At 34.9% G+C, this 22,237-nt stretch overlaps 1 protein-coding gene across 4 annotated transcripts in view; it reads right to left on the reverse strand.

The window, feature by feature from the left end:
- USP33 (ubiquitin specific peptidase 33) overlaps nt 1–22,237 on the reverse strand; it is a 59,558-nt gene that overhangs the window by 14,982 nt on the left and 22,339 nt on the right. For 3 of the 4 annotated variants that reach the window (XM_027614441.1, XM_027614422.1, XM_027614406.1), the window contains exons 6-19: nt 21,029–21,131; nt 20,106–20,175; nt 17,873–17,986; nt 14,423–14,501; nt 11,949–12,366; nt 8,923–9,063; nt 7,257–7,372; nt 6,005–6,177; nt 5,807–5,901; nt 5,135–5,168; nt 2,747–2,792; nt 2,128–2,308; nt 1,342–1,468; nt 509–678 (exon numbers count right to left, since the gene is read on the reverse strand). In XM_027614441.1, coding sequence (XP_027470242.1) covers nt 509–678; nt 1,342–1,468; nt 2,128–2,308; nt 2,747–2,792; nt 5,135–5,168; nt 5,807–5,901; nt 6,005–6,177; nt 7,257–7,372; nt 8,923–9,063; nt 11,949–12,366; nt 14,423–14,501; nt 17,873–17,986; nt 20,106–20,175; nt 21,029–21,131 — 1,867 coding nt within the window. The remainder of the gene's footprint in view (nt 1–508; nt 679–1,341; nt 1,469–2,127; nt 2,309–2,746; nt 2,793–5,134; nt 5,169–5,806; nt 5,902–6,004; nt 6,178–7,256; nt 7,373–8,922; nt 9,064–11,948; nt 12,367–14,422; nt 14,502–17,872; nt 17,987–20,105; nt 20,176–21,028; nt 21,132–22,237) is intronic. The other variant, XM_027614416.1, reaches the window with a different exon arrangement.

Genomic DNA, 22,237 nt, shown 5'->3' on the forward strand with positions numbered 1-22,237 from the left:
ACTGGCTGTGTATATCTCTGCCTCTACTATGAAATTAGAGTTTAGAGGACAGAAATAGTATCTTTGGTATTCTCAGGGTCTAGCACAGATACTCAATAAGTATCTCTTCAATGAAGAGGCTACAGATGGCCTATAAATCGAAGAAAAAGCCAATTTCTGGAACTAGAAAATTAAATACATTTAAGTTAGACTGAAGATGAAGAAATGAGAAATAAATGGAAGAGGAAAACTCTTGATTCTTCCTAATTTGTAAATTATTTTTTTTAAAGATTTTATTTATTTGAGAGAGAGAATGAGAGAGAGAGAACATGAGAGGGGGGAGGGCCAGAGGGAGAAGCAGACTCCCTGCCGAGCAGGGAGCCCGATGTGGGACTCGATCCCAGGACTCCAGGATTATGACCTGAGCCGAAGGCAGTCACTTAACCAACTGAGCCACCCAGGCACCCCTAATTTGTAAATTATTTAACAGCAAACCCCTACCACTACTTTTCATTACAAAATTTCTTACCTCCATGAATACAGAGAAAATCATTATTTGAAATAGGGCCAGGCTCAGCAAAGGTCTTAAATTTATTTAGCCACTGTCGAGAAATATAAAATTGAAGGAGACTTGGCTCCATTATGTTCAATAAATTTGAAATCCTTCGTCTCTCTTTTTGTGCCTCTTCACTGCTTTTCCTGTTAACAACAACGATTCATTAAACTTAATATGCATTTTACTCCATCAGACTCGTAAATGGATTTTTCCTCTTCCTTATTAGACTGAGCACACACAGTAATACTATGACTCTTATTAGGCTTGGGACTTATTCAAGAGCAATATACTCTGTATCACCCCCCCCAACTACATTATATACCCCTAAAGGGAAACACTGTATCATAACTACTGATGATCCACCTAACTACTGGCACACAGTAGGCATTCAAATGTTTGTTAATAAGATCTAAATAATGTTTTCTTCTTTCAGTAGCTAGTATTTAACCTTTTACAAGATACTGAAAAATACCAAAGATCCATTTTTATAGTAATACCTCCTTTATTAGCTATTTTAGGAGAAAATTTGGTACTTAATTCCTACCATCAGTGCCTAATTTATCAAAACTAATCTTTCTAAAACAAAATCTATTCCTCTGCCCTTCAACTAAATGATTTAACATTTTCCTAAGAAAAGATCATTCTGCATGCAACCTTTCACTTTACTCACAAAATGAAATAAAAATAAAACAACTTTTAATCTTTACTCAGTAATACATTTTGAAAGTCTTAGAAGTTATAAACCCAAAGTGAGATGTTCTTCCATATTTGTCAAAATAGCCTATCCATGAGAATTACTTCCTTACCTGTAGAAAAGAACATAAGCTTCTGCATTTTGTACAGTAGATTCTGAAACTTCAGTGACACTCTGATCATCAAATTCATACCAGAGATTATTTAAATTGTTTCGGCAGTAGGCAATATAGTGTCCACCTGAATTTGAAGAGAAAAAATTTAAATAATTTCAATAATACAAAATTAACATAAGAATCAAAGTACTTTTTTAAAAAAGATTTTATTTATCTGAGAGAAAGAGAGAGAGAGAAAGACAGAGAGCACAAGCAGGGTGAGGGGAAGAGGGAGAAAGACAAGCAGACTCCCCGCTGAGTGGGGAGCCCAACTCAGGGGCTCAATTCCAGGACCCTGAGATCATGACCGCAGTCAGAAGCCTAACCAACTGAGCCACCCAGGCGCCCCAAGAATTAAAGTACTTTTTGAATCCTTAGTTCTTAGCAGAGACTGAGATATGCAAGAACTATACTCATATTTTTTTTCCAGTATATATCCTCACCACCACCACTTGAAATGAAAATAAGGACAAAAATATAATCTTTAAAAAAAGTGTAAAAATGATGTTAACGTCCTTATTAAATTTTATACAAAATATAATTTCCAGTATTTCAAACTTCATAGCAAAATTATTCAATTTCCTAAAATTTTCTGCCATGTTTTTGACAACCAAAATAAAATTAAAATTAAAAATATATCTATTTTTACATTTTTCTTTTATTTACTCAAGTCTTATTTAAGAGATCAATTTAGATGGTTACTTTTTTTTTTTATCTAGACATATGTCAAACCTATATACTTACTACTTGCAGTTCCATGATGACAAATGACTGACAGAAGATCATAGGTAACAATCTGAACTGGACTATCTTTAGCAAGAAATGGCTGAAGATCCAGACCTTCCAGTGGAAATGAAACATGGGTACTGATTTTGGTGGAAAACATCAGTTCATGTCTGAATCTTTTAAGATGGATGCATAAAATCTAAAAGATAAAGATTATTCAAAATTCTATTGTTTTGTATGCTAGATAAAGGAATCTATTATATATAGATATTGAATTAAGTGTCAAGGTTAAACATTACCCTGCCATTATGATAACCTGATTCCAGAGATATTGAAATATAGAAATGGTGAAACCTGGTACTTCCTAATAAGTTCACAGCTACTAGCTTTTCTAATTTTATATTTTATAACCTTCAAGATCCTACAAGGTCTGATTAAACTATGGTCAACACAGTTTTACATATAAGGGCACTTATTTGCTATGTAACTCAGTATCTTAAAAATGGATAATCCTAATAGGGTATATAAACACAGCAACTGGTCAATAGAACCATTCCATTCTTCAACTATGCTACATGGTATTATGTTACAGTCTTATGTTCCTACAACATAAACTTAACTATAATAAAGCCCATACCTCAGGAAATTTTTGTACTTTACAAAACTTTACTCCATTCCTTAACCTGGGGAGGAACAAAAAAAAACAAATTTAAGTAAACCTGTTTCCCATATGAATCTACAAAAGCTTTAGTTCAGTTTTATTTTGTTTTTTGTTTTTTTTTTAAGTACACTGCACACCCAGTGTGGAGCCCAACTTAGGACTTTGAACTCACGACCCTAAAATGAAGACCTGAGCTGAGATCAAGAGCCAAACATTCAACTGACTGAGCCATCCAGGCATCCCTAGTATTTTTAAATATACAGCAAAATCTTTTAGAAAACACAAGGACAAAAAATGCTCACTACTGAATTATATGCTACTAATTTAAAAATACATAATAGTAATGAAACACTGGAGTCCCTTTTGTAAAAAAAAAATATTTACAATATCAGTAATAAAAATTTAGGGAGTTGTTAATTCTCTGATGAAAGTTATCTTTTTAAACAAATGTGCTAGTGTTATGGTCTGGCTATGCCTTTATAACATCCAGATACCAAGTAAAACTGGGTAAAATAAAAAACCAATTTTATAGAATTGGTTGATCAGGTCAATATATTTTAACTTTTTTTTTTTAGTTTTTTGTTGTTATTGTTTTTTTTTATTTTTAAAGATTTTATTTATTTATTTGACAGAAAGAGAGAGCACAAGCGAGGGGAGCGGCAGGCAGAGGGAGAGGGAGAAGCAGGCTCCCCACCATGCAGGGAGCCCAATGTGGGCCTCAATCCCAGGATCCTGAGGATCATGACCTGAGCCGAAGGCAGATGATTAATTGACTAAGCCACCCAGGTGCCCCTTTGTTGCTGTTTTTAAGTAATCTCTACACCCAATATGGGGCTTGAACTCACAACCCCGAGATCAAGACTCACAAGCTCTACCAACTGAGTCAGGTGGGCACCCCTGTAACTTTTATTTTTTTTTAAATATATATATAACCTTTATTATTTTATTATTTTTAAATTGAGGCATAATTGACATGTAATACTGTATTAGTTTCAAGTGTACAATGATTCAATATTTGTATACATTTCAAAATGATCACTACAATAATTTTAGGTAACAACCGTCATATATAGTCACAAAATTTTTTCTCTTTTCTTGTAATGAATGAAAACTTTTAAGATCTACCATCTTAGAAACTTTCAAATATGAAATACAGTATTATTAACTATAGTCACTATGGTGTACATTACATTTCCATGATTTAAATTATAACTGGAAATTTGTACCTTTTGACCTTCTTCACCCATTTTGCCCATTCCTCACTCCCACTTTGGCAATATAATCTTTATTCTTAAATGTGGAAACACATAACTTGAGTTCAAGGGTGGTTATTATTAATGATCAATATTAATGTACACTTGACAGACACCTACTTTGGATTTGGGGCAGATGCAAGGTTCTTTTCCATCTTCACTATTATCTTTTTCCTAGTTAATGTTTTCAAGGAAAGTTCCCCCTCCAGGCCACTCCCTCTTCAGCTATTAGCTACAGCTTCCAAGACAAACTAATAAATACTTTCCAATTCATTAGATTTTTCTTGTAGAAAGTACAAAGCAGCTTTTCATCCTTATTGGCCAAACAATACGCCATTTTTTTGTCATGAGAACCAACAGTCACAGATCACCATTTCCCTAGATTTATTGCTAAACAGCCAGATGTTTGTTATTATGAAAGTTCTAGTTATTAGGACACCATTATTCTTCTATTACAGAGATTCAGAAAAACTCTCCAGTTCACACAAATAGATCTGTCTTCAATTCTATTACTTTTCTTTTCTAACTTACCACCAAGAAGCCTTAAAAGTTTAAATTATTACAAGACATTTAAAAGGCAACTAGCAGATGTAAAGAAATACCGTACTTTTCTTAACTTTCTATTCTGCCATCATACAACAGGTAACATCAAAGTTGGTATAACGTTTCTGAATTTTCTACAGATTTGAAAACTAAGTACCTTTATAGTCACTGACTTCCTGAATCTAGTCTGTTAACATGGTAAGTCAGAAGAGAACACTGTCTTATTTATGATGGCAAAACTTATATAATCAAACTGTATGTTACATATCCTAATATATCTTTTATACCATATTTAGAAAATGTTTTATGGAAAATTACACACTTATTTTATCTCAAAATATATATAAACTTCCACATCTTAGATAAGCCTATTAAATTTATCAAACTTTTACCTAAAATTTGTTTTACAGAACAACCTGTCTCTTTATTTTTCTAGGACAAAGTTTACTAGCCTTTATTTTTCTAAGTAAGGTGCAAAATTAGCCTCACATACCCAATTCAAATGAACAAGAAAAATACCATTTATAATACAAAACATGCGATTCAAAGCACTGTCAATGACACTTACTTTTTGCATTTTTCACAACTGTACATATTGTCACCTGGAAATAGAACATATCTGGTCATTCCTCTCAAAATAAAAGTAATTTATTTTCTTTTGGTTCTGCAATTCTTGGGAGTTTGCCACATGCTGATTTTGCAGCACAGTAACACAAGGCTCACATTTTTTAGTCTCTGCTCAACAGTCAGTTCATGATATTTACCTTGCCTAAAATACCCTCAGCTCTCTCTCTTTTCAACCTTGAAGGCCTATCTCAAGTAACATCCTTTCCATTTATTCACTCAACGAACTTTACTGACTGCCTGTTACATATGCCAGCAAGGTGCCGAACACACAAAAACAGTGGAATATCTTAAATACTATGGAGGATCTCAGAGTACTCCATATATACAAGTCTTTTATATGGGTTGAATCTTCCCTTCGTTGAATCCCAGCGCCTTTTTAAGACACCTCACCTACCATATTGTCTTATACTACAGAAATTTGTATAAATTATTTCAGGATATGATTTATGTTACTTATGTTACCATAGCAGATACTGGCAACTATGTTGATAGGGGCAAGTACTATTTAAGCCGCCTTAAAACTTAGCTTTTTTATATACATTTTATATTTAGTCCCACTAGTATTTGAGATCACTCACAAATTAGCCAAGGTTGAAAACTGTTTCATATTTACCTTTTAGTTCATCTCTGGCGAAGAAGGCAGCAAGACAATCTTGCAAGGTTACTATTGGACCCCAAAACCAGCTAGGAACACATGAGACAACAAACCTGAAACATTATCGACAGAAAAAAAAAAAAAGCAAGTGTTCTGCCAGTACAGCAGAAACAGCAGTTTTAACAATCAATTAATACAAAGAAAATACATACATACCTCTTCACATATTCCATGAAAAAAGCTATCCACCCTTGTGGAGCATATGCCTCGCCACATGATCCTGCTTTGACTATAGAAGTTGGGTGACTGGATGAATGCAGCTTAGCAAGGTCTTCCTTGCCGGGAATTGGCAAGGACAGATCTTGAAAGGTCTCGAGGGTTACAGACACCTAAAATTGTTCCGTGTTTAAAATGGAATGAAAATAATCCAACACAAACATAATTATAAGAACAAATCTTAGACTGCACAAAGCAATTTATAAGCAAAAACCGAAAAAAAAATCACTAACAGTAACGGCAATAGCAAAAATACTTGCTCTGAACCAGGTGCTGTTCTAAATTTAATCTTCACATAAACCTTATGAGGTAACTACTAACATGCCCATCAGTCGAGGACACTGTGGCACAGAGAAGTACATCCAGACACTATAGACTCAGTACCAAACTCTTAAGGACTACTATGGTATTTATTTTCGGAAATGACCTCTCATGATAGTTTTTAAATGTTTTTTTAAAAAAGAAGTAAAACCTGCCATGTAATTCTTAAATAGCTGAAAACATTTCAGGATGATTCCATTTAAATATCTGGTACCCAAATAGCCTACATTAAAATGATCCTATTGAAAGCCCTTGGATTTGACTTACAAATCTAACACAATAATTAAAAACTTATTTTTGAGGTTTTTTTGATATAAGTCATTTTATATTCCTTAATTCTGAGATTTAGAGATATGATTTAAAAACTCATGATTTTAATTTATGCTCGTATCAATCTGACACTACCTTTATTATCTGAGCCCTAATCTTAACATAAGAAAATATTTATAAGCCACACCACCAAATGTAGAAGATACATTCACAGCCTTGTGCCTGTGAATAACAAGTTTCCCAGCATATTAATTTTGCCAGCCTTGGGAGAATATGCATGTGTTATCATTTACTGTTGCTGAGCAACACATCACCTTTAAATGTGACCAGAAATGAAAAACTGAGTTAATTCTTGCTTCTAATGCATACCTGTCCAATGACAAGTCAAGACCCATCCTCTCAAAATGTTGCTATTACTTCCAAAAAACAAATTCTACTCCTAGAATCAATTTATACTGATGTAAACACAAGAAATGCATGTATAACCCTCAGCAGCAAGGAGAAAAAAATTAAACATTTCATTCCATTTGTCAGGTTTTTGTTTTGTTTTAAAGAGCATTTGACAGAAATTCCCTGTGCATTATAATTCCCTCATACTCACCCTGTCACAAGTCAGACACTGCACTGAACTAATAATTGTTCCATCAAATATGTCTGAAATAACACTTCGGTATTTCTTATGCTGTTTTTTTCTCTTTGGAGATGATGCAGATTGAGCTAGGATTGAAAAACAAGTGTAGAACATTTTTTTAAAAAATTAAGGTAGTTCAAGAAAAGGGGAGTATGTCAGAGGGGGAGACGAACCATGAGAGATGATGGACTCTGAAAAACAAACTGAGGGTTCTAGAGGGGAGGGGGGGAGGGGGATGGGTTAGCCTGGTGATGGGTATTGAGGAGGGCACGTTCTGCATGGAGCACTGGGTGTTATGAACAAACAATGAATCATGGAACACTGCACCAAAAACTAATGATGTAATATATGGTGATTAACATAACAATAAAAAAAATAAAGCTAAAAAAAAAAAAATTAAGGTAGTTCCTTTAGCATTTTTCTCTGGAACCCTTAACAATAAAATTTACTATGCTAATGGAATTTTGTCCAAATACCATTCAAGAGAATTACTTAAAAAAAAAAAATCCCTAAGAGAAACCAAGATGAAATAGGGTGTTTGGTCTCCTCAGCTCGACTTCAATCAGAATAATTTTGCTTCTACTTATTTGTTTTTGCATCCAAGTAAGGCCTTATTTGAAAAAAGGATTCTATAACTAAGTTTTGAGAGTTTTTTAATATATTTTGGGCACAAGCCCTTTGTCAGCTATGTGATTTACAAATATTTCCTCCCAATCTTATTTTTTCAATCTCCTAATAGGGTCTTTTGCCAAGAAAATTTTTAATTTTTTCTTTTATGGATATTGCTTTTGACATCTTTAAAAAACTTTTTGTCTAACACAAGGTCATGAAGACTTCCTCCTTCCTATATTTTTTCCTAAGAGTTTTCGAAGTTTTACATTTTATAATACTGGAATTCTCATACATAGTCAAGTGGGAACGCAAAATTATACAGCTATTCTGGAAAACAATTTCATATAACATTAAGCATAAAACGAATGTAAAACTCAATAACCCCATTTCTGCGTATTTACTCTAGACAAACTTACATTCACACAGAAACCTGTACACAGATGTTTATAGCAGCATTATTCATAACCGCCAAAGACTGGAAACAATTCAAATGTTCCTCAGAGTGAATGAATAAACAGTAGTATAGTCATACAATGAAATACTACTCCGTAATAAAAAGGAACTATTCAGACATGCAACATGACTGTATCTCAGATGCATTACACTAAGTGAAATAAGCCTGTTTCAAAAGACTATGTACTATATGATTCCATTTATATGACATTCTGGAAAAGGCAAAGCAATAGTAATAGAGAACAGATCAAAAGGGCTACAGTTTGGGGAGGGGTAGGAGGATGATCTGATTACAAAAAGGTAATATAAGGGAATTCTTTGGGGGTGTTAAAACTCTTCCATATTCTGTTTGTGGTGGTGGTAACAAGAATCTATGCAATGTGCTAAAATTCAGAACTCTACACCAAAAGAGTGACTTCTACTCTATGTAAATTTGTGCCACACACACACAAAAATTTCAAATCATGGTTGTATAAAATTATGCTGTCAATTTTAAAGTATTGAATGATATTTCATAATTAACACTTTAAATTATCAAAGCAAAGGAATCCGAGTTAACTGAAACTTCTACCTTTTTTGTGTGTGGGTGCCAATCCTGGCCACAAATTGCCTGATTTAGGAGGGCTTGCTGATAAACGTGGATTAACACCTTCATTTGACGGGAGGATCTGTGATGTAGACAGGTCATTCAAATGGACATCAGTAATATATTCTGTAATATTTAAAATTTGTATTATTATATCAAATAGTAAAATTAACCCACTTATCAAACAATATTAACTAATTTAATGGTTTCTTCACTTGAGATTTTGAACACAATTCACATTAATAAATGACAAGTGAAATATTTGATAGACAAGGTCCTCGCTAAGCAAAATAACAGTGATTTTCTGCCTAGGAATCCAAATAATGTTTGTAACACATTACTGCTGTAGGCAATTCAAGAAGGGAGCAGTGGAAACATAAAGCCAAAGAAGATTATATTTGTTCTCATTTAGTATTTTTTAATATTTGTGATAGTTTTTTTTTTAAGATTTTATTTATTTGACACAGAGAGAGCGACAGCGAGAGAGGGAACACAAGCAGGGGGAGTGGGAGAGGGAGAAGCAGGCTTCCTGCGTAGCAGGGAGCCCGATGCGGGGCTCGATCCCAGGACCCTGGGATCATGACCTGAGCTGAAGGCAGACGCTTAACGACTGAGCCACCCAGGCGCCCCAAATATTTGTGATAGTTTTTAAAAAACTTTAAAACCATGTAGGAGAAAAAAAGGTCATTCTCTCAAATTAACATTATAATCAAAATCTAAGAAGAAATTTAGGCATAAAGAACAAATTATTTTATTCCTACTGTGATAAAAGGAAATACATTCCTTTATCAGGAAAGGGCCTTTTTTAGAAGGAAATTATGAGTCAGGAAAATAGAAGTTTCATGACAGCTATCTTGAGAGTTTGCCGTTTGAATCCTAGTATATAACACAGACTCCCCGGCAAGGGACTGTGCTCAATCAGTATTTGAGTGAGGAAAAGAGAACTGCTCATAAAAGATCCTAAAACAGAATGACTTCAGGGATTTTTCCAGATAATGCAAAATAAGTGACTTTTATTACTTTCACATAGGGCATTTCTCATGATTTCAACCATGACTAAAAAAAAAAAAAAAAGACTACTTAATACTGGAGGAAGAGGGGAGCCTGGGTAGCTCAGTAGTTAAGCATCTGCCTTCAGCTCAGGTCATGATCCTAGGGTCCTGGAATCGAGCCCCGCATCGGGCTCCCTGCTCAGTGGGAAGCCTGCTTCTCCCTCTCCTGCTCCCCCTGCTTGCATTCCCTCTCTCGCTGTCTCTCTGTCAAATAAACAAAATGTTAAAAAAAAAAAAAACACAGTGGAGGAAGAAAGGGTAGGAGACTTACTCTAGGACTTCCTGAAGAGAATAAAGTTAGTATTATCAAAGACAAGGATTGGCAAATGTTTCCTGTAAAGGACCTGATAATAAATATTTTAGGTTTTACACGCCATATATGGTCTTTGTCACATTTTTAAATCAGGTCTTTGTAAAATGTAAAAGCTCAGATCCTTAATCTAGGTCATCAATTAGTCACTATGTAGAAGAACAAGTCTGCTACGGAACAATACAGAACCACTATGTCCCTTAATCAGGCTTTTGACAAGGAAGGCCTGAACAGAAGTCTACAGCAGGCTAGGCTAAGTCTTTCAATACTGACATTTCATGTATTTATTGACTAAACAACTTCTAAACACTTCTAAACAGAAGGTCACTATAATTAAGGAGCCTAACATGTTTTCCTGACTAGAATGCATTTATGCGCTGTACACAGGTGAACCACTAGTATTCCCGTACTCAAGGAAATATCCTCTTCCTCAAGAAGGAATTTTGGGTTCATTCAATACCAATAAATTGTTTAGTAGTTTCATTCATTAGAAATTACAGAAGATAGGGCGCCTGGGTGGCTCAGTTGGTTGATAGACTGCCTTCGGCCCAGGTCATGACCCTAGAGTCCTGGAATCGAGTCCCGTGTCAGGCTCCCTGCTCGGCAGGGAGTCTGCTTCTCCCTCTGACCCTCCCCCCTCTCATGCTCTCTCTCTCATTCTCTCTCTCTAATAAAATCTTTAAAAAAAAAAAAAAGAAATTACAGAAGATAAACCTTTTTATATTACTTGTCTCTCACTTATTTTTAAGATCAGAGAATTTAAACTTCTGATGGTTTTTTTATGTGCTTTAAAAAACTAAAGACCAGGGGCACCTGGGTGGCTCAGATGGTTGAGCATCTGCCTTCGGCTCAGGTCATGATCTCCAGGTCTTGGGATCGAGCCCCGAGTCAGGCTCCCAGCTCAGCAGGGAGTCTGCTTCTCCCTCTCCTCTGCCTCTCTCCCTGCTTGTGTTCTTTCTCTCAAGTGAATAAAATAAAACCAAAAAACTAAAGACCACATTAAGCCAGATAAATTAACTATTGAAGAAATGAAAGTAAAATGCAAAGCAACCCAACTCAATTATCTTTCATCTGGCCATTTGCTCTCTTCAAAAGAACACTAACTAGCATTATGATATAATCTATCATAACAGGGTTCATTATAGTTAAACTCCTACATCAAAACATATGCCAAATATTTCATAGCTGATACGACTCCAATGTCAGCAATCTAAATCGAAAAGTGTGTAAGATTACAAAATTACAATTTAGGTTATTTTGCTTATTCCCCAGGATCTTAACAGAATATGCATAAAATGACATTAATTTAACACTCATATGTGAATACTGCTAACTCTACTAGCTGAAAGCCCAAAAGTAACCACTATTTAATTCCTCTTTTCTTCAAACTGAATTATATAATGTGATGTACTGCACACAAAGTATTAAGCTAAAGTTACTAATCAGCCTATTCTGCTTTTATTATGTTAAATAGACTGTGAACATTAACACGTAAATCAGAAATGTGTTCTGATTTTACTCAGATGCCATGCTGATTTTCCCCCCAAACATCAGAAAATGGTGAGTTATGATCTTAAATACAAATATGCTAACTTGCACGCATTGTCCACGAATGAGACACTACTATTTTCAAAGTATTAAATTGTCACCTGAAGCTCTGCTGTGTATTTGCACTTTGACAGTTTCCTGGTTGTTCAAGTCGGCTGTTTCAGATACAGAGTCTCTATCTTTATCTAATTCTCCTTCAGAATTTACTTTATTAATCTTATTGCACATCTTCTCTTTTTGCCAATCTTTTGACATTTCAGAATTGTTCTCATCGTCCTGAATCAACATTGTTGTTTCATTATTATCTTCAGAAAAGCCTCTAGAGCCATTTTCATTTTCTGCTTTATCACTGCTGCTACAAGATTCACAGGATTGAAAATCTACATCTGATTGGCTCTTGTCTTCTTCCATGGTCTCCTCAGTCGTTATAGTTTGAGGATCTTCCTCAACTTCCATGACCTGTTCTTTTAATTCTTCATGAAGCAGATCCATTAAACATCGAAGGAATTCTTGAGCATCCTAATATATAAGCAACAGAGATATTACCATTTCATTAAAAATATGTGCACATAGAAAATTAAGAAAAAAATACATAAAATGTGCTTATAAACTGATTTCTGTGCAGGCATTATACTGAGGAAACACCAGGCACTGAAGGGATGGGAAGCACTATGTTCTAAAAATTTATGTAGGGGCGCCTGGGTGGCTCAGTTGTTAAGCATCTGCCTTCAGCTCAGGTCATGATCCCAGGGTCCTGGGATCGAGCCCCGCATCGGGCTCCCTGCTCGGCGGGAAGCCTGCTTCTCCCTCTCCCACTTCCCCTGCTTGTGTTCTCTCTCTCGCTCTCTGTCAAATAAATAAATAAAATCTTTAGAAAAAATAAAAAAATAAAAATTTATGTAAATAAAACAGAAGTAATTTAAAAACTGAAGATGATCTAGAGGTAGGCTTTTAGTACTGCTATTTTTTAAAAATGGAGAAGACATAAAAAAAACATAGACCTGGGATGCCTGGGTGGCTCAGTCGGTGAAGCGTCTGCCTTCGGCTCAGATCATGATCCCAGGGTCCTGGGATCGAGTCCCATATCGGGCTCCCTGCTCAGCGGGGAGTCTGCTTCTCCCTCTCCCCATCCCCCACTCACGCTCTCTCTTACTATCTCTCTCACTCTCTCGAATAAATAAAAAAAATCTCAATAAAAAAAGAAAACACGGACTTGCCTCATAGGACAATTAGAATTCAGAGATGTCCTAAATTCAAATATTTTATAAGTTTGGCTTAAAATTAAGGTTTCATTCAATCTTGTACTATACTTCAAAGAAAAATCCCTGACCAACTTGGAATGCTTTTTGAAAATACAAATCTGTGGGTAGAGGGGTATGCAAAATGGGTGAAGGGAAGTAGAAGGTAGAGGCTTCCGGTTATGTAATGAATTAGTCACAGGGATAAAAGGTACAGCAGAGGAAATACTGTCAATGGTATCATAATAGTGTTGTATGGTGATAAATGGCAGCTACACTTGTGATGAGCAGAGCGTGACGTGTTAGATTGTTGAATCACTATGCTGTACACCTGAAACAAATATAACACTGTGTGTCAACTATACTTCAATTAAAAAAAAAAGAAAAAAGAAAATACAAATTTGTAGACCCAACTCACATCCACTAAATCAGTGTCTGGTGATCCAGGAATGTGCATCAGAAAAAATTAAAAGGGAACAGGTATTGTTTTGAAAAAGAAAAATATGTGGGGGCCAGGTGTTAACATTAAAGGAAAATATATAAAGCTACAATAATTGAAACTGCCCTACTTCAAAAAAAATACAAGTCAATGAAATGAATTAGAAAGTCCAGAAACAGAACCTATAAAATATTAACATAAGCATAAAAATTAATAAAGAAGAAACTTTAAAAATCAGATAAGAAAATTCTTAAATTTGTAGTTTGGTACAATTAGTAGTAACTGTGAAAAATAAAATTTGGATTGTAACACAAAATAAATGACAGATGCAGAGAATTAAATATTTTGAAAATAAAGCAGGGGCGCGTGGGCGGCTCAGTCATCAAGCATCTGTCTTCGGCTCAGGTTGTGATCCCAGGCTCCTGGGATCGAGCCCCGCATCAGGCTCCTTGCTCAGAGGGAAGCCTGTTTCTCCCTCTCCCATTCCCCTTGCTTGTGTTCCTGCTCTCACTGTCTCTCTCTGTCAAATTAATAAATAAAATCTTTAAAAAAAAAAAAGAAAGAAAAGAAAGCATAAAATATAGGTGGAAATTTATCTCTAGATGTGTAACTTTTTGAAGCTAAAAGCACTAGCAAAGAGACATTTCTCAACCCAAAATTTAAAAATTTCTAGAAAAATATAAAATTATAAGAAAGGTGGAAAAATATAAACTAAAAATATGACAATAGGTTATTATTCTTGGTAAATAAACACACAAGAAGTGATGACCTAAAACAATGGACAAATAAATTATAAAGGAAGAAATACAAATTACTACATAAAAGCATAATGCATAACGGCATTGTGCTAACTTTAATTAAAGATTAATGTTATGAATGAAAAAGAATGAAGACTTACCTGCTGAGAGTAGCCCCGAAATGTTGGATTTACTGTTTTAATTCCTTGAAACAGAGTAGTGGGCACAACAGAGCCTGGCCTGAGTAAGAAAAAATTTTAATGAGAAATTTGTGACTTTCACTTTTCATTTTAGAAATTTAGCAATCAAGAATCCAAGCTGTTAAAGTGTTTCAAAAAAAACCACTAAAAATTGCCCAGTATTATGTTTCATAGGCTCACCAGAACAGCTTACTAATGACACTCAAGATATGTTTTATTGCTCTCCACCTTAATGTAATGATCATGCTCTACTATGATTTTTCAAAAATACTTATAATTACTTAAAAACAAAATTTTAGTTACTTAAAATTCCTGGGATAATAATTAAGATAAATGTACCCAGTACATTATCTAAACAAGACTTTTCTGAATTCCATGTTTTTATTTGAGTACAACTGACGTAAGATTTTAAAACCAGCACTGAGTAACCATGAGAACAAAAATGAGAAGTCAACCAAATTGTGAGATTTAACCACTTTTACAATTCCGTACTGACACTTCTGAAGTTTGGTAAGCTTTCAGGAATATTAAGTTTAAAGTACAGAATCAGGTCAAGGAAGCTTAAAACACAGCAGTTAAGGGGTAGTTCTAGCTACACAGAAAGGAACTTAGAAATATGAGAGCCTGTAGGAGCACTGGATAACACACAGGGGGGATAAATGACAATGGAGGATTCATGCTCTTTAATATTAATATTAGAGATATAAATGACATCTACTTCATATCCCAAAAGAACTCATTAAAATCATCCTCAATTTTTTTACAAAAAAATAAATTCAAAATGGATTAAAGACCTAATTGTAAGACCTGAATCCATGAAACGCCTAAAAGAAAACATAGCTTAGACATTGCCCTTAGCAACGTATTTAGGGATATGTCTCCTTCGGCAAGGAAAACCAAAGCAAAAATAAACTATTGGGACTACACTAAAATAAAAAGCTTGCACCCAGCAAGGGAAACCATCAACGAAACAAAAAAGCAACCTAGCAAGTGGGAGAAGATATTTGCAAATGATATATCAAATAAGGGGTTAATATCCAAAATATATAAAGAAGTTATACAATTCAACACCAAAAATAAAACCAAACAATCTGACTAAAAGATGGGTAGAGGACCTGAACAGACATTTTTCCAAAGACATACAGAGGGCCAACAGACACATGAAAAGATGCTCAACATCACTAATCATCAGGGAAATGCAAATCAAACTCACAAGGAGATATCACCTCACACTGCTCAGAATAGCTAGTATCAGAAAGAAAGAAAGAAAGAAAGAAAGAAAGAAAGAAAGAAAGAAAGAAAGAAAGAAAGAAAGAAAGAAAGAAGAAAAGAAAGAAAGAAAGAAAGAAAGAAAGAAAGAAAGAAAGAAAGAAAGAAAGAAAACAAAAAAAAGAAAAGAAAGAAATTACAAGTGTTGGCAAAGATGTAAAGAAAAGGGAACTCTCATGCACTGCAGGTGGGAGTGTAAATTGGTGCAGCCACTCTGAAAAACAATACAAAGATTCCTCAAAAAATTAAAAATAGAAACACTATATGGTCCAGTAATTCCACTACTGGTATTTACCCAAAGAAAATAAAAACACAAATCCAAAAAGATATATTCACCCCTATGTTTACTATAGCATTATTTACAATAGCCAAGATATGGAAGCAACAGAAGTGTCCATCCATAGATGAATGGATAGAGATGTGGTATACATACAATGGAATATTTATTCAGTCACAAAAAGAATAAAATCTTTTCATCTGTGACAATATGAAAGGTCCTAGAGCGTATTATGCTAAGTCAAATAAGTCAGAGAAAGACAAATATCAAATGATTTCACTTATATGCAAAATCTAAGAAACGAAACGAATAAAACAAGCAAAAAAAAAGGCTCTTAAAAACAGAGAACAAACTGGTGGTTTGTTGGGGAAGCTGGGTGAGGGGGATGGGTGAAATAGGTGAAGGGGATTAAGAGGTACAAACTTCAAGTTTTAAAATACCTAAGTCACAGATCGAAAAGTAAAGCATAGAAAATGTCAGTACTATTGTAACATTTTATGGTGACAGAAGGTGACCACACTTATGATGAGCATTAAGTAATGTATAGAATTCTCTAGTCAATATGTTATATACTTGAAACTAGATAAATTGTATGTTAATTATACTTCAATTAAAAAAAAAGAAAAGCCATTCCCTTTTCCTAGGACATTAAAATCAAAGTAGTAACAAATTTTTGTCTCACTTAAGAAATGTTCTTAGTAGGGGGTCATATATCTCAAAGAAAACTGAGGCACTCAGGAATATAAGAATGTTAAAACTTCACTAATGAAATTTTTACATTAGAAATCACTAAAGATTTCAAAGTCTTACAAGGTTTTCTATTATTTTTCTTAAATATTTTTATTTATTTATTTGACAGAGAGAGAGAGGGAGGGAGCACAAGCAGGGGGAGCCACAGGAAGAGGGAGAGGGAGAAGCAGGCTCCTCACTGACCCCAGAATCATGACCTGAGCTGAAGGCAGACACTTAACCGACTGAGCCACCCAGGCGCCCCTTACAAGATGTTTTTTTTTAAAAGATAGCTTTGGTGACTGTTTTCTTACAGGAAAGGTTGAGCACTTCCCAGGAACCTTTAAAAAGGACTAATGACAAGGGGCGCCTGGGTGGCTCAGTTGATTAAGCATCTGATTTTGGCTCAGATAATGATCTTGGGGTCCTGGGATTAAGCCCTACTTCAAGACTCCTTACTCAGCAGGGAGTCTGCTTGTCCCTCTGCCCCTACGCCCACTCTAACTCTCACTCTTTCTCTCTCTCAAATAAATAAAATCTTAAAAAAAAAAAAAAGGACGAGAGTGCCTGGGTGGCTCAGTTGCTTAAGTGTCTGTCTTCGGCTCAGGTCATCAGGTCATGATCCTAAGGTCCTGGGATCGAGCCCCACATCTCCCTCTCCCTCTGCCTGCTAATTCCCCTGCTTGTGTTCTCTCTCTCTCTCAAATAAATATTTTTTAAAAATAAATAAAAATTTTAAAAAGGACTAATGGTAAAAGCACCTTTCTAAATAGTTCTAAAACAAAATTAGTAAAATATTACATCAATTATTCTTCTAATGCTACACTTTAGAGCAAGTAAGTGTAAAGAGAAAAATGAACATTCATGTTAAGTACCTATGGTCTGATTTTAGCATTGTCAGAATGCCTACTCCTGCATTACAACTCAAGCGTCAGTAATCGCAGCTTTAGCAATTCAACACTAGATGTCCAGTCCAGATACTTCAAATGGATGTTCAGTTTGAAATATAACATGCCCTAAAATGAACTTGTCTCAAATCTACTTTTTTCAGCTCTATATATGTGCACCTGCATCCTTTTAATATTTGATATTCATTTAAAAACATAATAAAGAGAATAAATATATTAAGTACATACCTGCTTTTATGCCACAGTTCTGTCATCAGTTTGAGATAACTTTTACAAATGGCTGGTTTCTTATCTGTTCGAGCTAGTCCTCCACAATCAAGAAAAAACTGTGTCAAAGGTGGGCTAATTAAAAAAAAGAAAAATGTTGAAGTGGAATCAAAGCTTAATACTGACTTCCAGGCATGCAATGAATTGGCAGCACATAGAGCCACATAATCTAGTATTACTTTGCTTCCTTTTACAGCTTCACATTCACTTCTTCATATTCATGTTCAACCCATTCAAATCAAATTTGACCTCACCATTATAAGCCTCCTCAATGCTGCCAGATTCAGTCAACACCTCTCACTTCCCTCTTAATAGCATTTATTTACAGGGGACCTACCCCTCATTCTTCAACAACCATTCTCTAACAATGATGAATTTTTCTGCTTTTCTTCTTTACCTCTGGCAACTCTTTTCCCTCTTTATTGTTCTTTCTGCTCTTACCAGATATATAAATATCAAGGTTCCTCAGCATTCGATCCTATAACTTTTCCTGTCTTCCTTATATACTCTTTTCCTGGGGTGACCTTAAATTTTCATGCTCATGCCAAAGACAGTCAAATTTAAGAAAGGCAAATGTCTCATCTAAACTCCATATTTATAGCAAATACCCAAATTTAACATAATCAAAATTTAACTTTCAAGTGAATCTATTCTTCCTCCAAGCTTCTATATCTAAGTAAGTGGTACTACTACCTACCTGGTGGCTCAAGTTAGCATTTAAAAGGCAATATTGTCTTTTATGAGCCTGATTAGCTGGAGGGAACCTCTGTGAATCTATTCAAATAGTTACAGGAAACGGAATGGACAAAGGACGAAACCCTGACCTGCAACAAATTGGCTATCCTAAAAAGATATTCCATGCAAGTGGAAATGAAGAGAATGGATAGCTATATACTTATATTACACAAAGCAGACTTTAACTCAAAGCTGTAACAAGATATAAAGAAGGGCATTATAAAATGTTAAAAGGATCAATTCATCAAGATGAGAATATTTGTAAATATTTATGAGCCCAACAGAGGGGCAGCTAAATATACAAAGCAAGTATTAACAGATCTGAAAGGAGAAATAAAGAGCAATACAGTAACAGTAGGGGACTTCAATACCCATCTTCAATAACGGATAGATCTTCCAGACAGAAAATCAAGAAACACTGGACTTAAACTACATGTTAGACCTGATGGACTTAACAGATGTCTACACAGCATTCCACACTGCCCCTACCTACTTTGTAAAACTATGATTAAGAAAAAAGAAAATCTGGGGTGCCTGGGTGGCTCAGTTGGTTAAGCCGGCCTACTTTTGATTTCGGCTCAGGTCATGATCTCAGGGCCCTGAGATCAAGCCCCGTGTCAGACTCTGTGCTGGGGCATAGAGCCTGCTTGAGATTCTCTCTTTCTGCCTCTGCCACTCCCCCACCCCACCCCCACCCCTGCTTGCTTCCTCACTCGCTGAAAAAAAGAAAAAAAAAGAAAATCTGAACACTTTGACTTTTCCACCTATAGAAAAGTATAAAATATTTTCATAGCATCTCTAAAAATGATGAGAAATTAGTTCAAGCAAATGTCTAGATGTAAAAACAAATACCTTGCTCAAAGACACACAACTACCTAGGGTCTAAGCCAGAATGAGCAGTCTCAGGAAACCAAAAGCATGAACAGAGTAACCCCACTGGGACAACAATGGATTATGTCCCAACCCGGATTCTTGCCTACTCTACCTTGAGGATTACTTAACAAGAAAGAAAAAATAACTTTTTCAGGACATGTACATAGTTTTAGTTGATCCACATAATTTTCTAAATAGGACCATTTCAGAAAGTGAGAGGGAAGGAGAAGAATGCGTTGAGGAGGATGAGGGAAGTACAGCCAAGGATTTATGGGATCCTGTTGGCTAGGGAAATTGAATAGAATTAATTCTTTCTTGCATTACTATTAATGTGTATTTCTTTCTTTTCTCCTCTGACTGCTCATCTTTTTTTTTTTTTTTAAGCATACTACAGCAGCATGGTTTCCCTCCATCCAACCAGGCCCAACCTGCTTAGCTTCCAAGATTAGAAGAGATCAGGCACTGTCAGGGTGGTATGCCCATATACTAGCAGCATGGTCATCTGCTCAAAGAGTGACTTCATTTTTTTTTTCCTCAAAGAGTGACTTTAAAAAGTTATACAAACAAAGCTTATTTCACTACTTACCAGTTAGAAAGAGCCTGCAAAGCTGCATTCATATAACAAGTATTTCCAATATTTTTTAAACCTGTAAGACCTATTAAAAAAAATCAGAAATTATGTCATCATTCAATAATACAATGACTTAATTTTACAAATGTTTACTGAATATGTAAATATATATGGTACTTATTATGGTTCCCAAACTATGTTAAGAAAATACAAACTAGGAGTGCCTGGCCGGCTCAATGGGTGGAGTGTGCGACTCTTGATCTTGGGGTTCTCAGTTTGAACCCCACAATGGAAGTAGAGTTTACTCAAAAAATTGAAAATTAAAAAAAAAAACACATTATGGGGCGCCTGGGTGGCTCGGTCGTTAAGCGTCTGCTTTCGGCTCAGGTCATAGTCCCAGGGTCCTGGGATCGAGCCCCTGCTCAGCAGGAAGCCTGCTTCTCCCTCTCCCATGCCCCCTGCTTGTGTTCCCTCTCTTGCTGTGTCTCTCTCTGTCAAATAAATAAATAAAATCTTAAAAAAAAAACACATTATAAAAAATATATATTCTGGAAATACAAAATAACAACTTGAACAACTCAGACCTCAGGCTTAAACTAGTGTTAATTTTCAGATAATTATTTAAATACACATTTAAAACATTAAAATTCCCTTGTATCAATTACAAAACACAAAATCTGTGCTATATTATATACAGATAGTTTATACTAAGAATTGTGGGCTTTGGTAAAGTGATGTCAGAGAAACCAAGCATCACTCAAAGCTGCCAGTCTGCTTTCCTTGCAAATGAAATTTTACAAGACCAAATTTTTTTTCCTTTTTGGTCATTCACATCTTTAGAGTCCCTTTCACTTCTGGAGTTCGAAATTTTCACATTACATAGTTTCCTAAAGAAATGGGCAGTGCCATACAAAGGTGTGACAGGAGAATTATTTTACCTCTTGCCTTAAGTTCATCTTCTTCTTCCACTTCTATGTCCAAATCATCAAATACAGCAACCAGAGGAGTTTTTAATGTTGTATTACTGGGTATTTTAAAATCCTTGATAACAGAAAAGACAGCTAACTTGAAAAAATCCTTTATGTTAAAATTTTTTTAAATTTTATCTCATATACATCTACAGTCTAAAAGTTAAGAGATGTTATTTTAAAACTATTAAGAACAAACTCTGGTATATCAGAATAAAATTTACATTTATATCCTGAAATCAATAAGGATCTACACTAGGTAAGAGCATGTCACTACATCTATATTAAAATATGTACTTGAATAACAAAGCCACTTGTGACTTTTCTGAATTTAAACACAATTAATTCAGTGAATTCCAATCCAAATCAGTGAATTCACATTACGGCTAAAAAAAAATCTAAGTGCAATACCCTACACTGTCTTTCCAGATTTTTCTTTTTACAGGAAAAAAATACTTAAGTTTTTCTATCATAACACACCAACTTATCTGCAGACTTCTACAATCTCTCCTGATACTTGCTACCATACTTATTTTGCATCCTTCTGCGCATATGAAATAATTCCCTTGTTTTAAACAGTAATAAAATATTAATTCCAGAATTAATTTCCAAGTACTGGCTTAACTCAAAGGTCACAATTGGTGATCTGTTGGTCAAACGCTAGCCCACACTTAAAAAACAAAAAAAAAGGGACAAAGCCTAACAAAAGAAAAACTTAGATCTAGTATTTTAAAAATGGGGAGAGCTCACATAAAACTCGGATTATGCAAGATCTCTTGTAATAGAAGATCGAACTATAGTGAACCCATTTAGGAACACTCAGTTAAAGGAGGAAACTGAAGAGCAGCATGCACTTAGCATGTGCTCTGCTTCTCCAACTTATTACAGCCTTATTCCACCTCTACAATGCATGTACATGTACTTTTATACCCACCCACTTTATACATTTATTTACTTTACTTTCCTGGTATCTGTAGATACTGAACATTTGAGTTGGCCCCATAGTCTCACTTATATTTAAGTATAGAGACTTAAAAAAAAAAATCACTTAAAATTTTACCTCCCAGAAAAAATTTCTATTTAAAAATTTATTAATGACCTTTGAATGGTTTCGAATACTATTTTTTTTTAAAGATTTTATTTATTTATTTGACACAGAGAGAGACAGTGAGAGAGGGA

This window comes from Zalophus californianus, chromosome 4, assembly GCF_009762305.2.
Source record: "Zalophus californianus isolate mZalCal1 chromosome 4, mZalCal1.pri.v2, whole genome shotgun sequence".
In the NCBI taxonomy this organism is placed as follows: Eukaryota; Metazoa; Chordata; class Mammalia; order Carnivora; family Otariidae; genus Zalophus; species Zalophus californianus.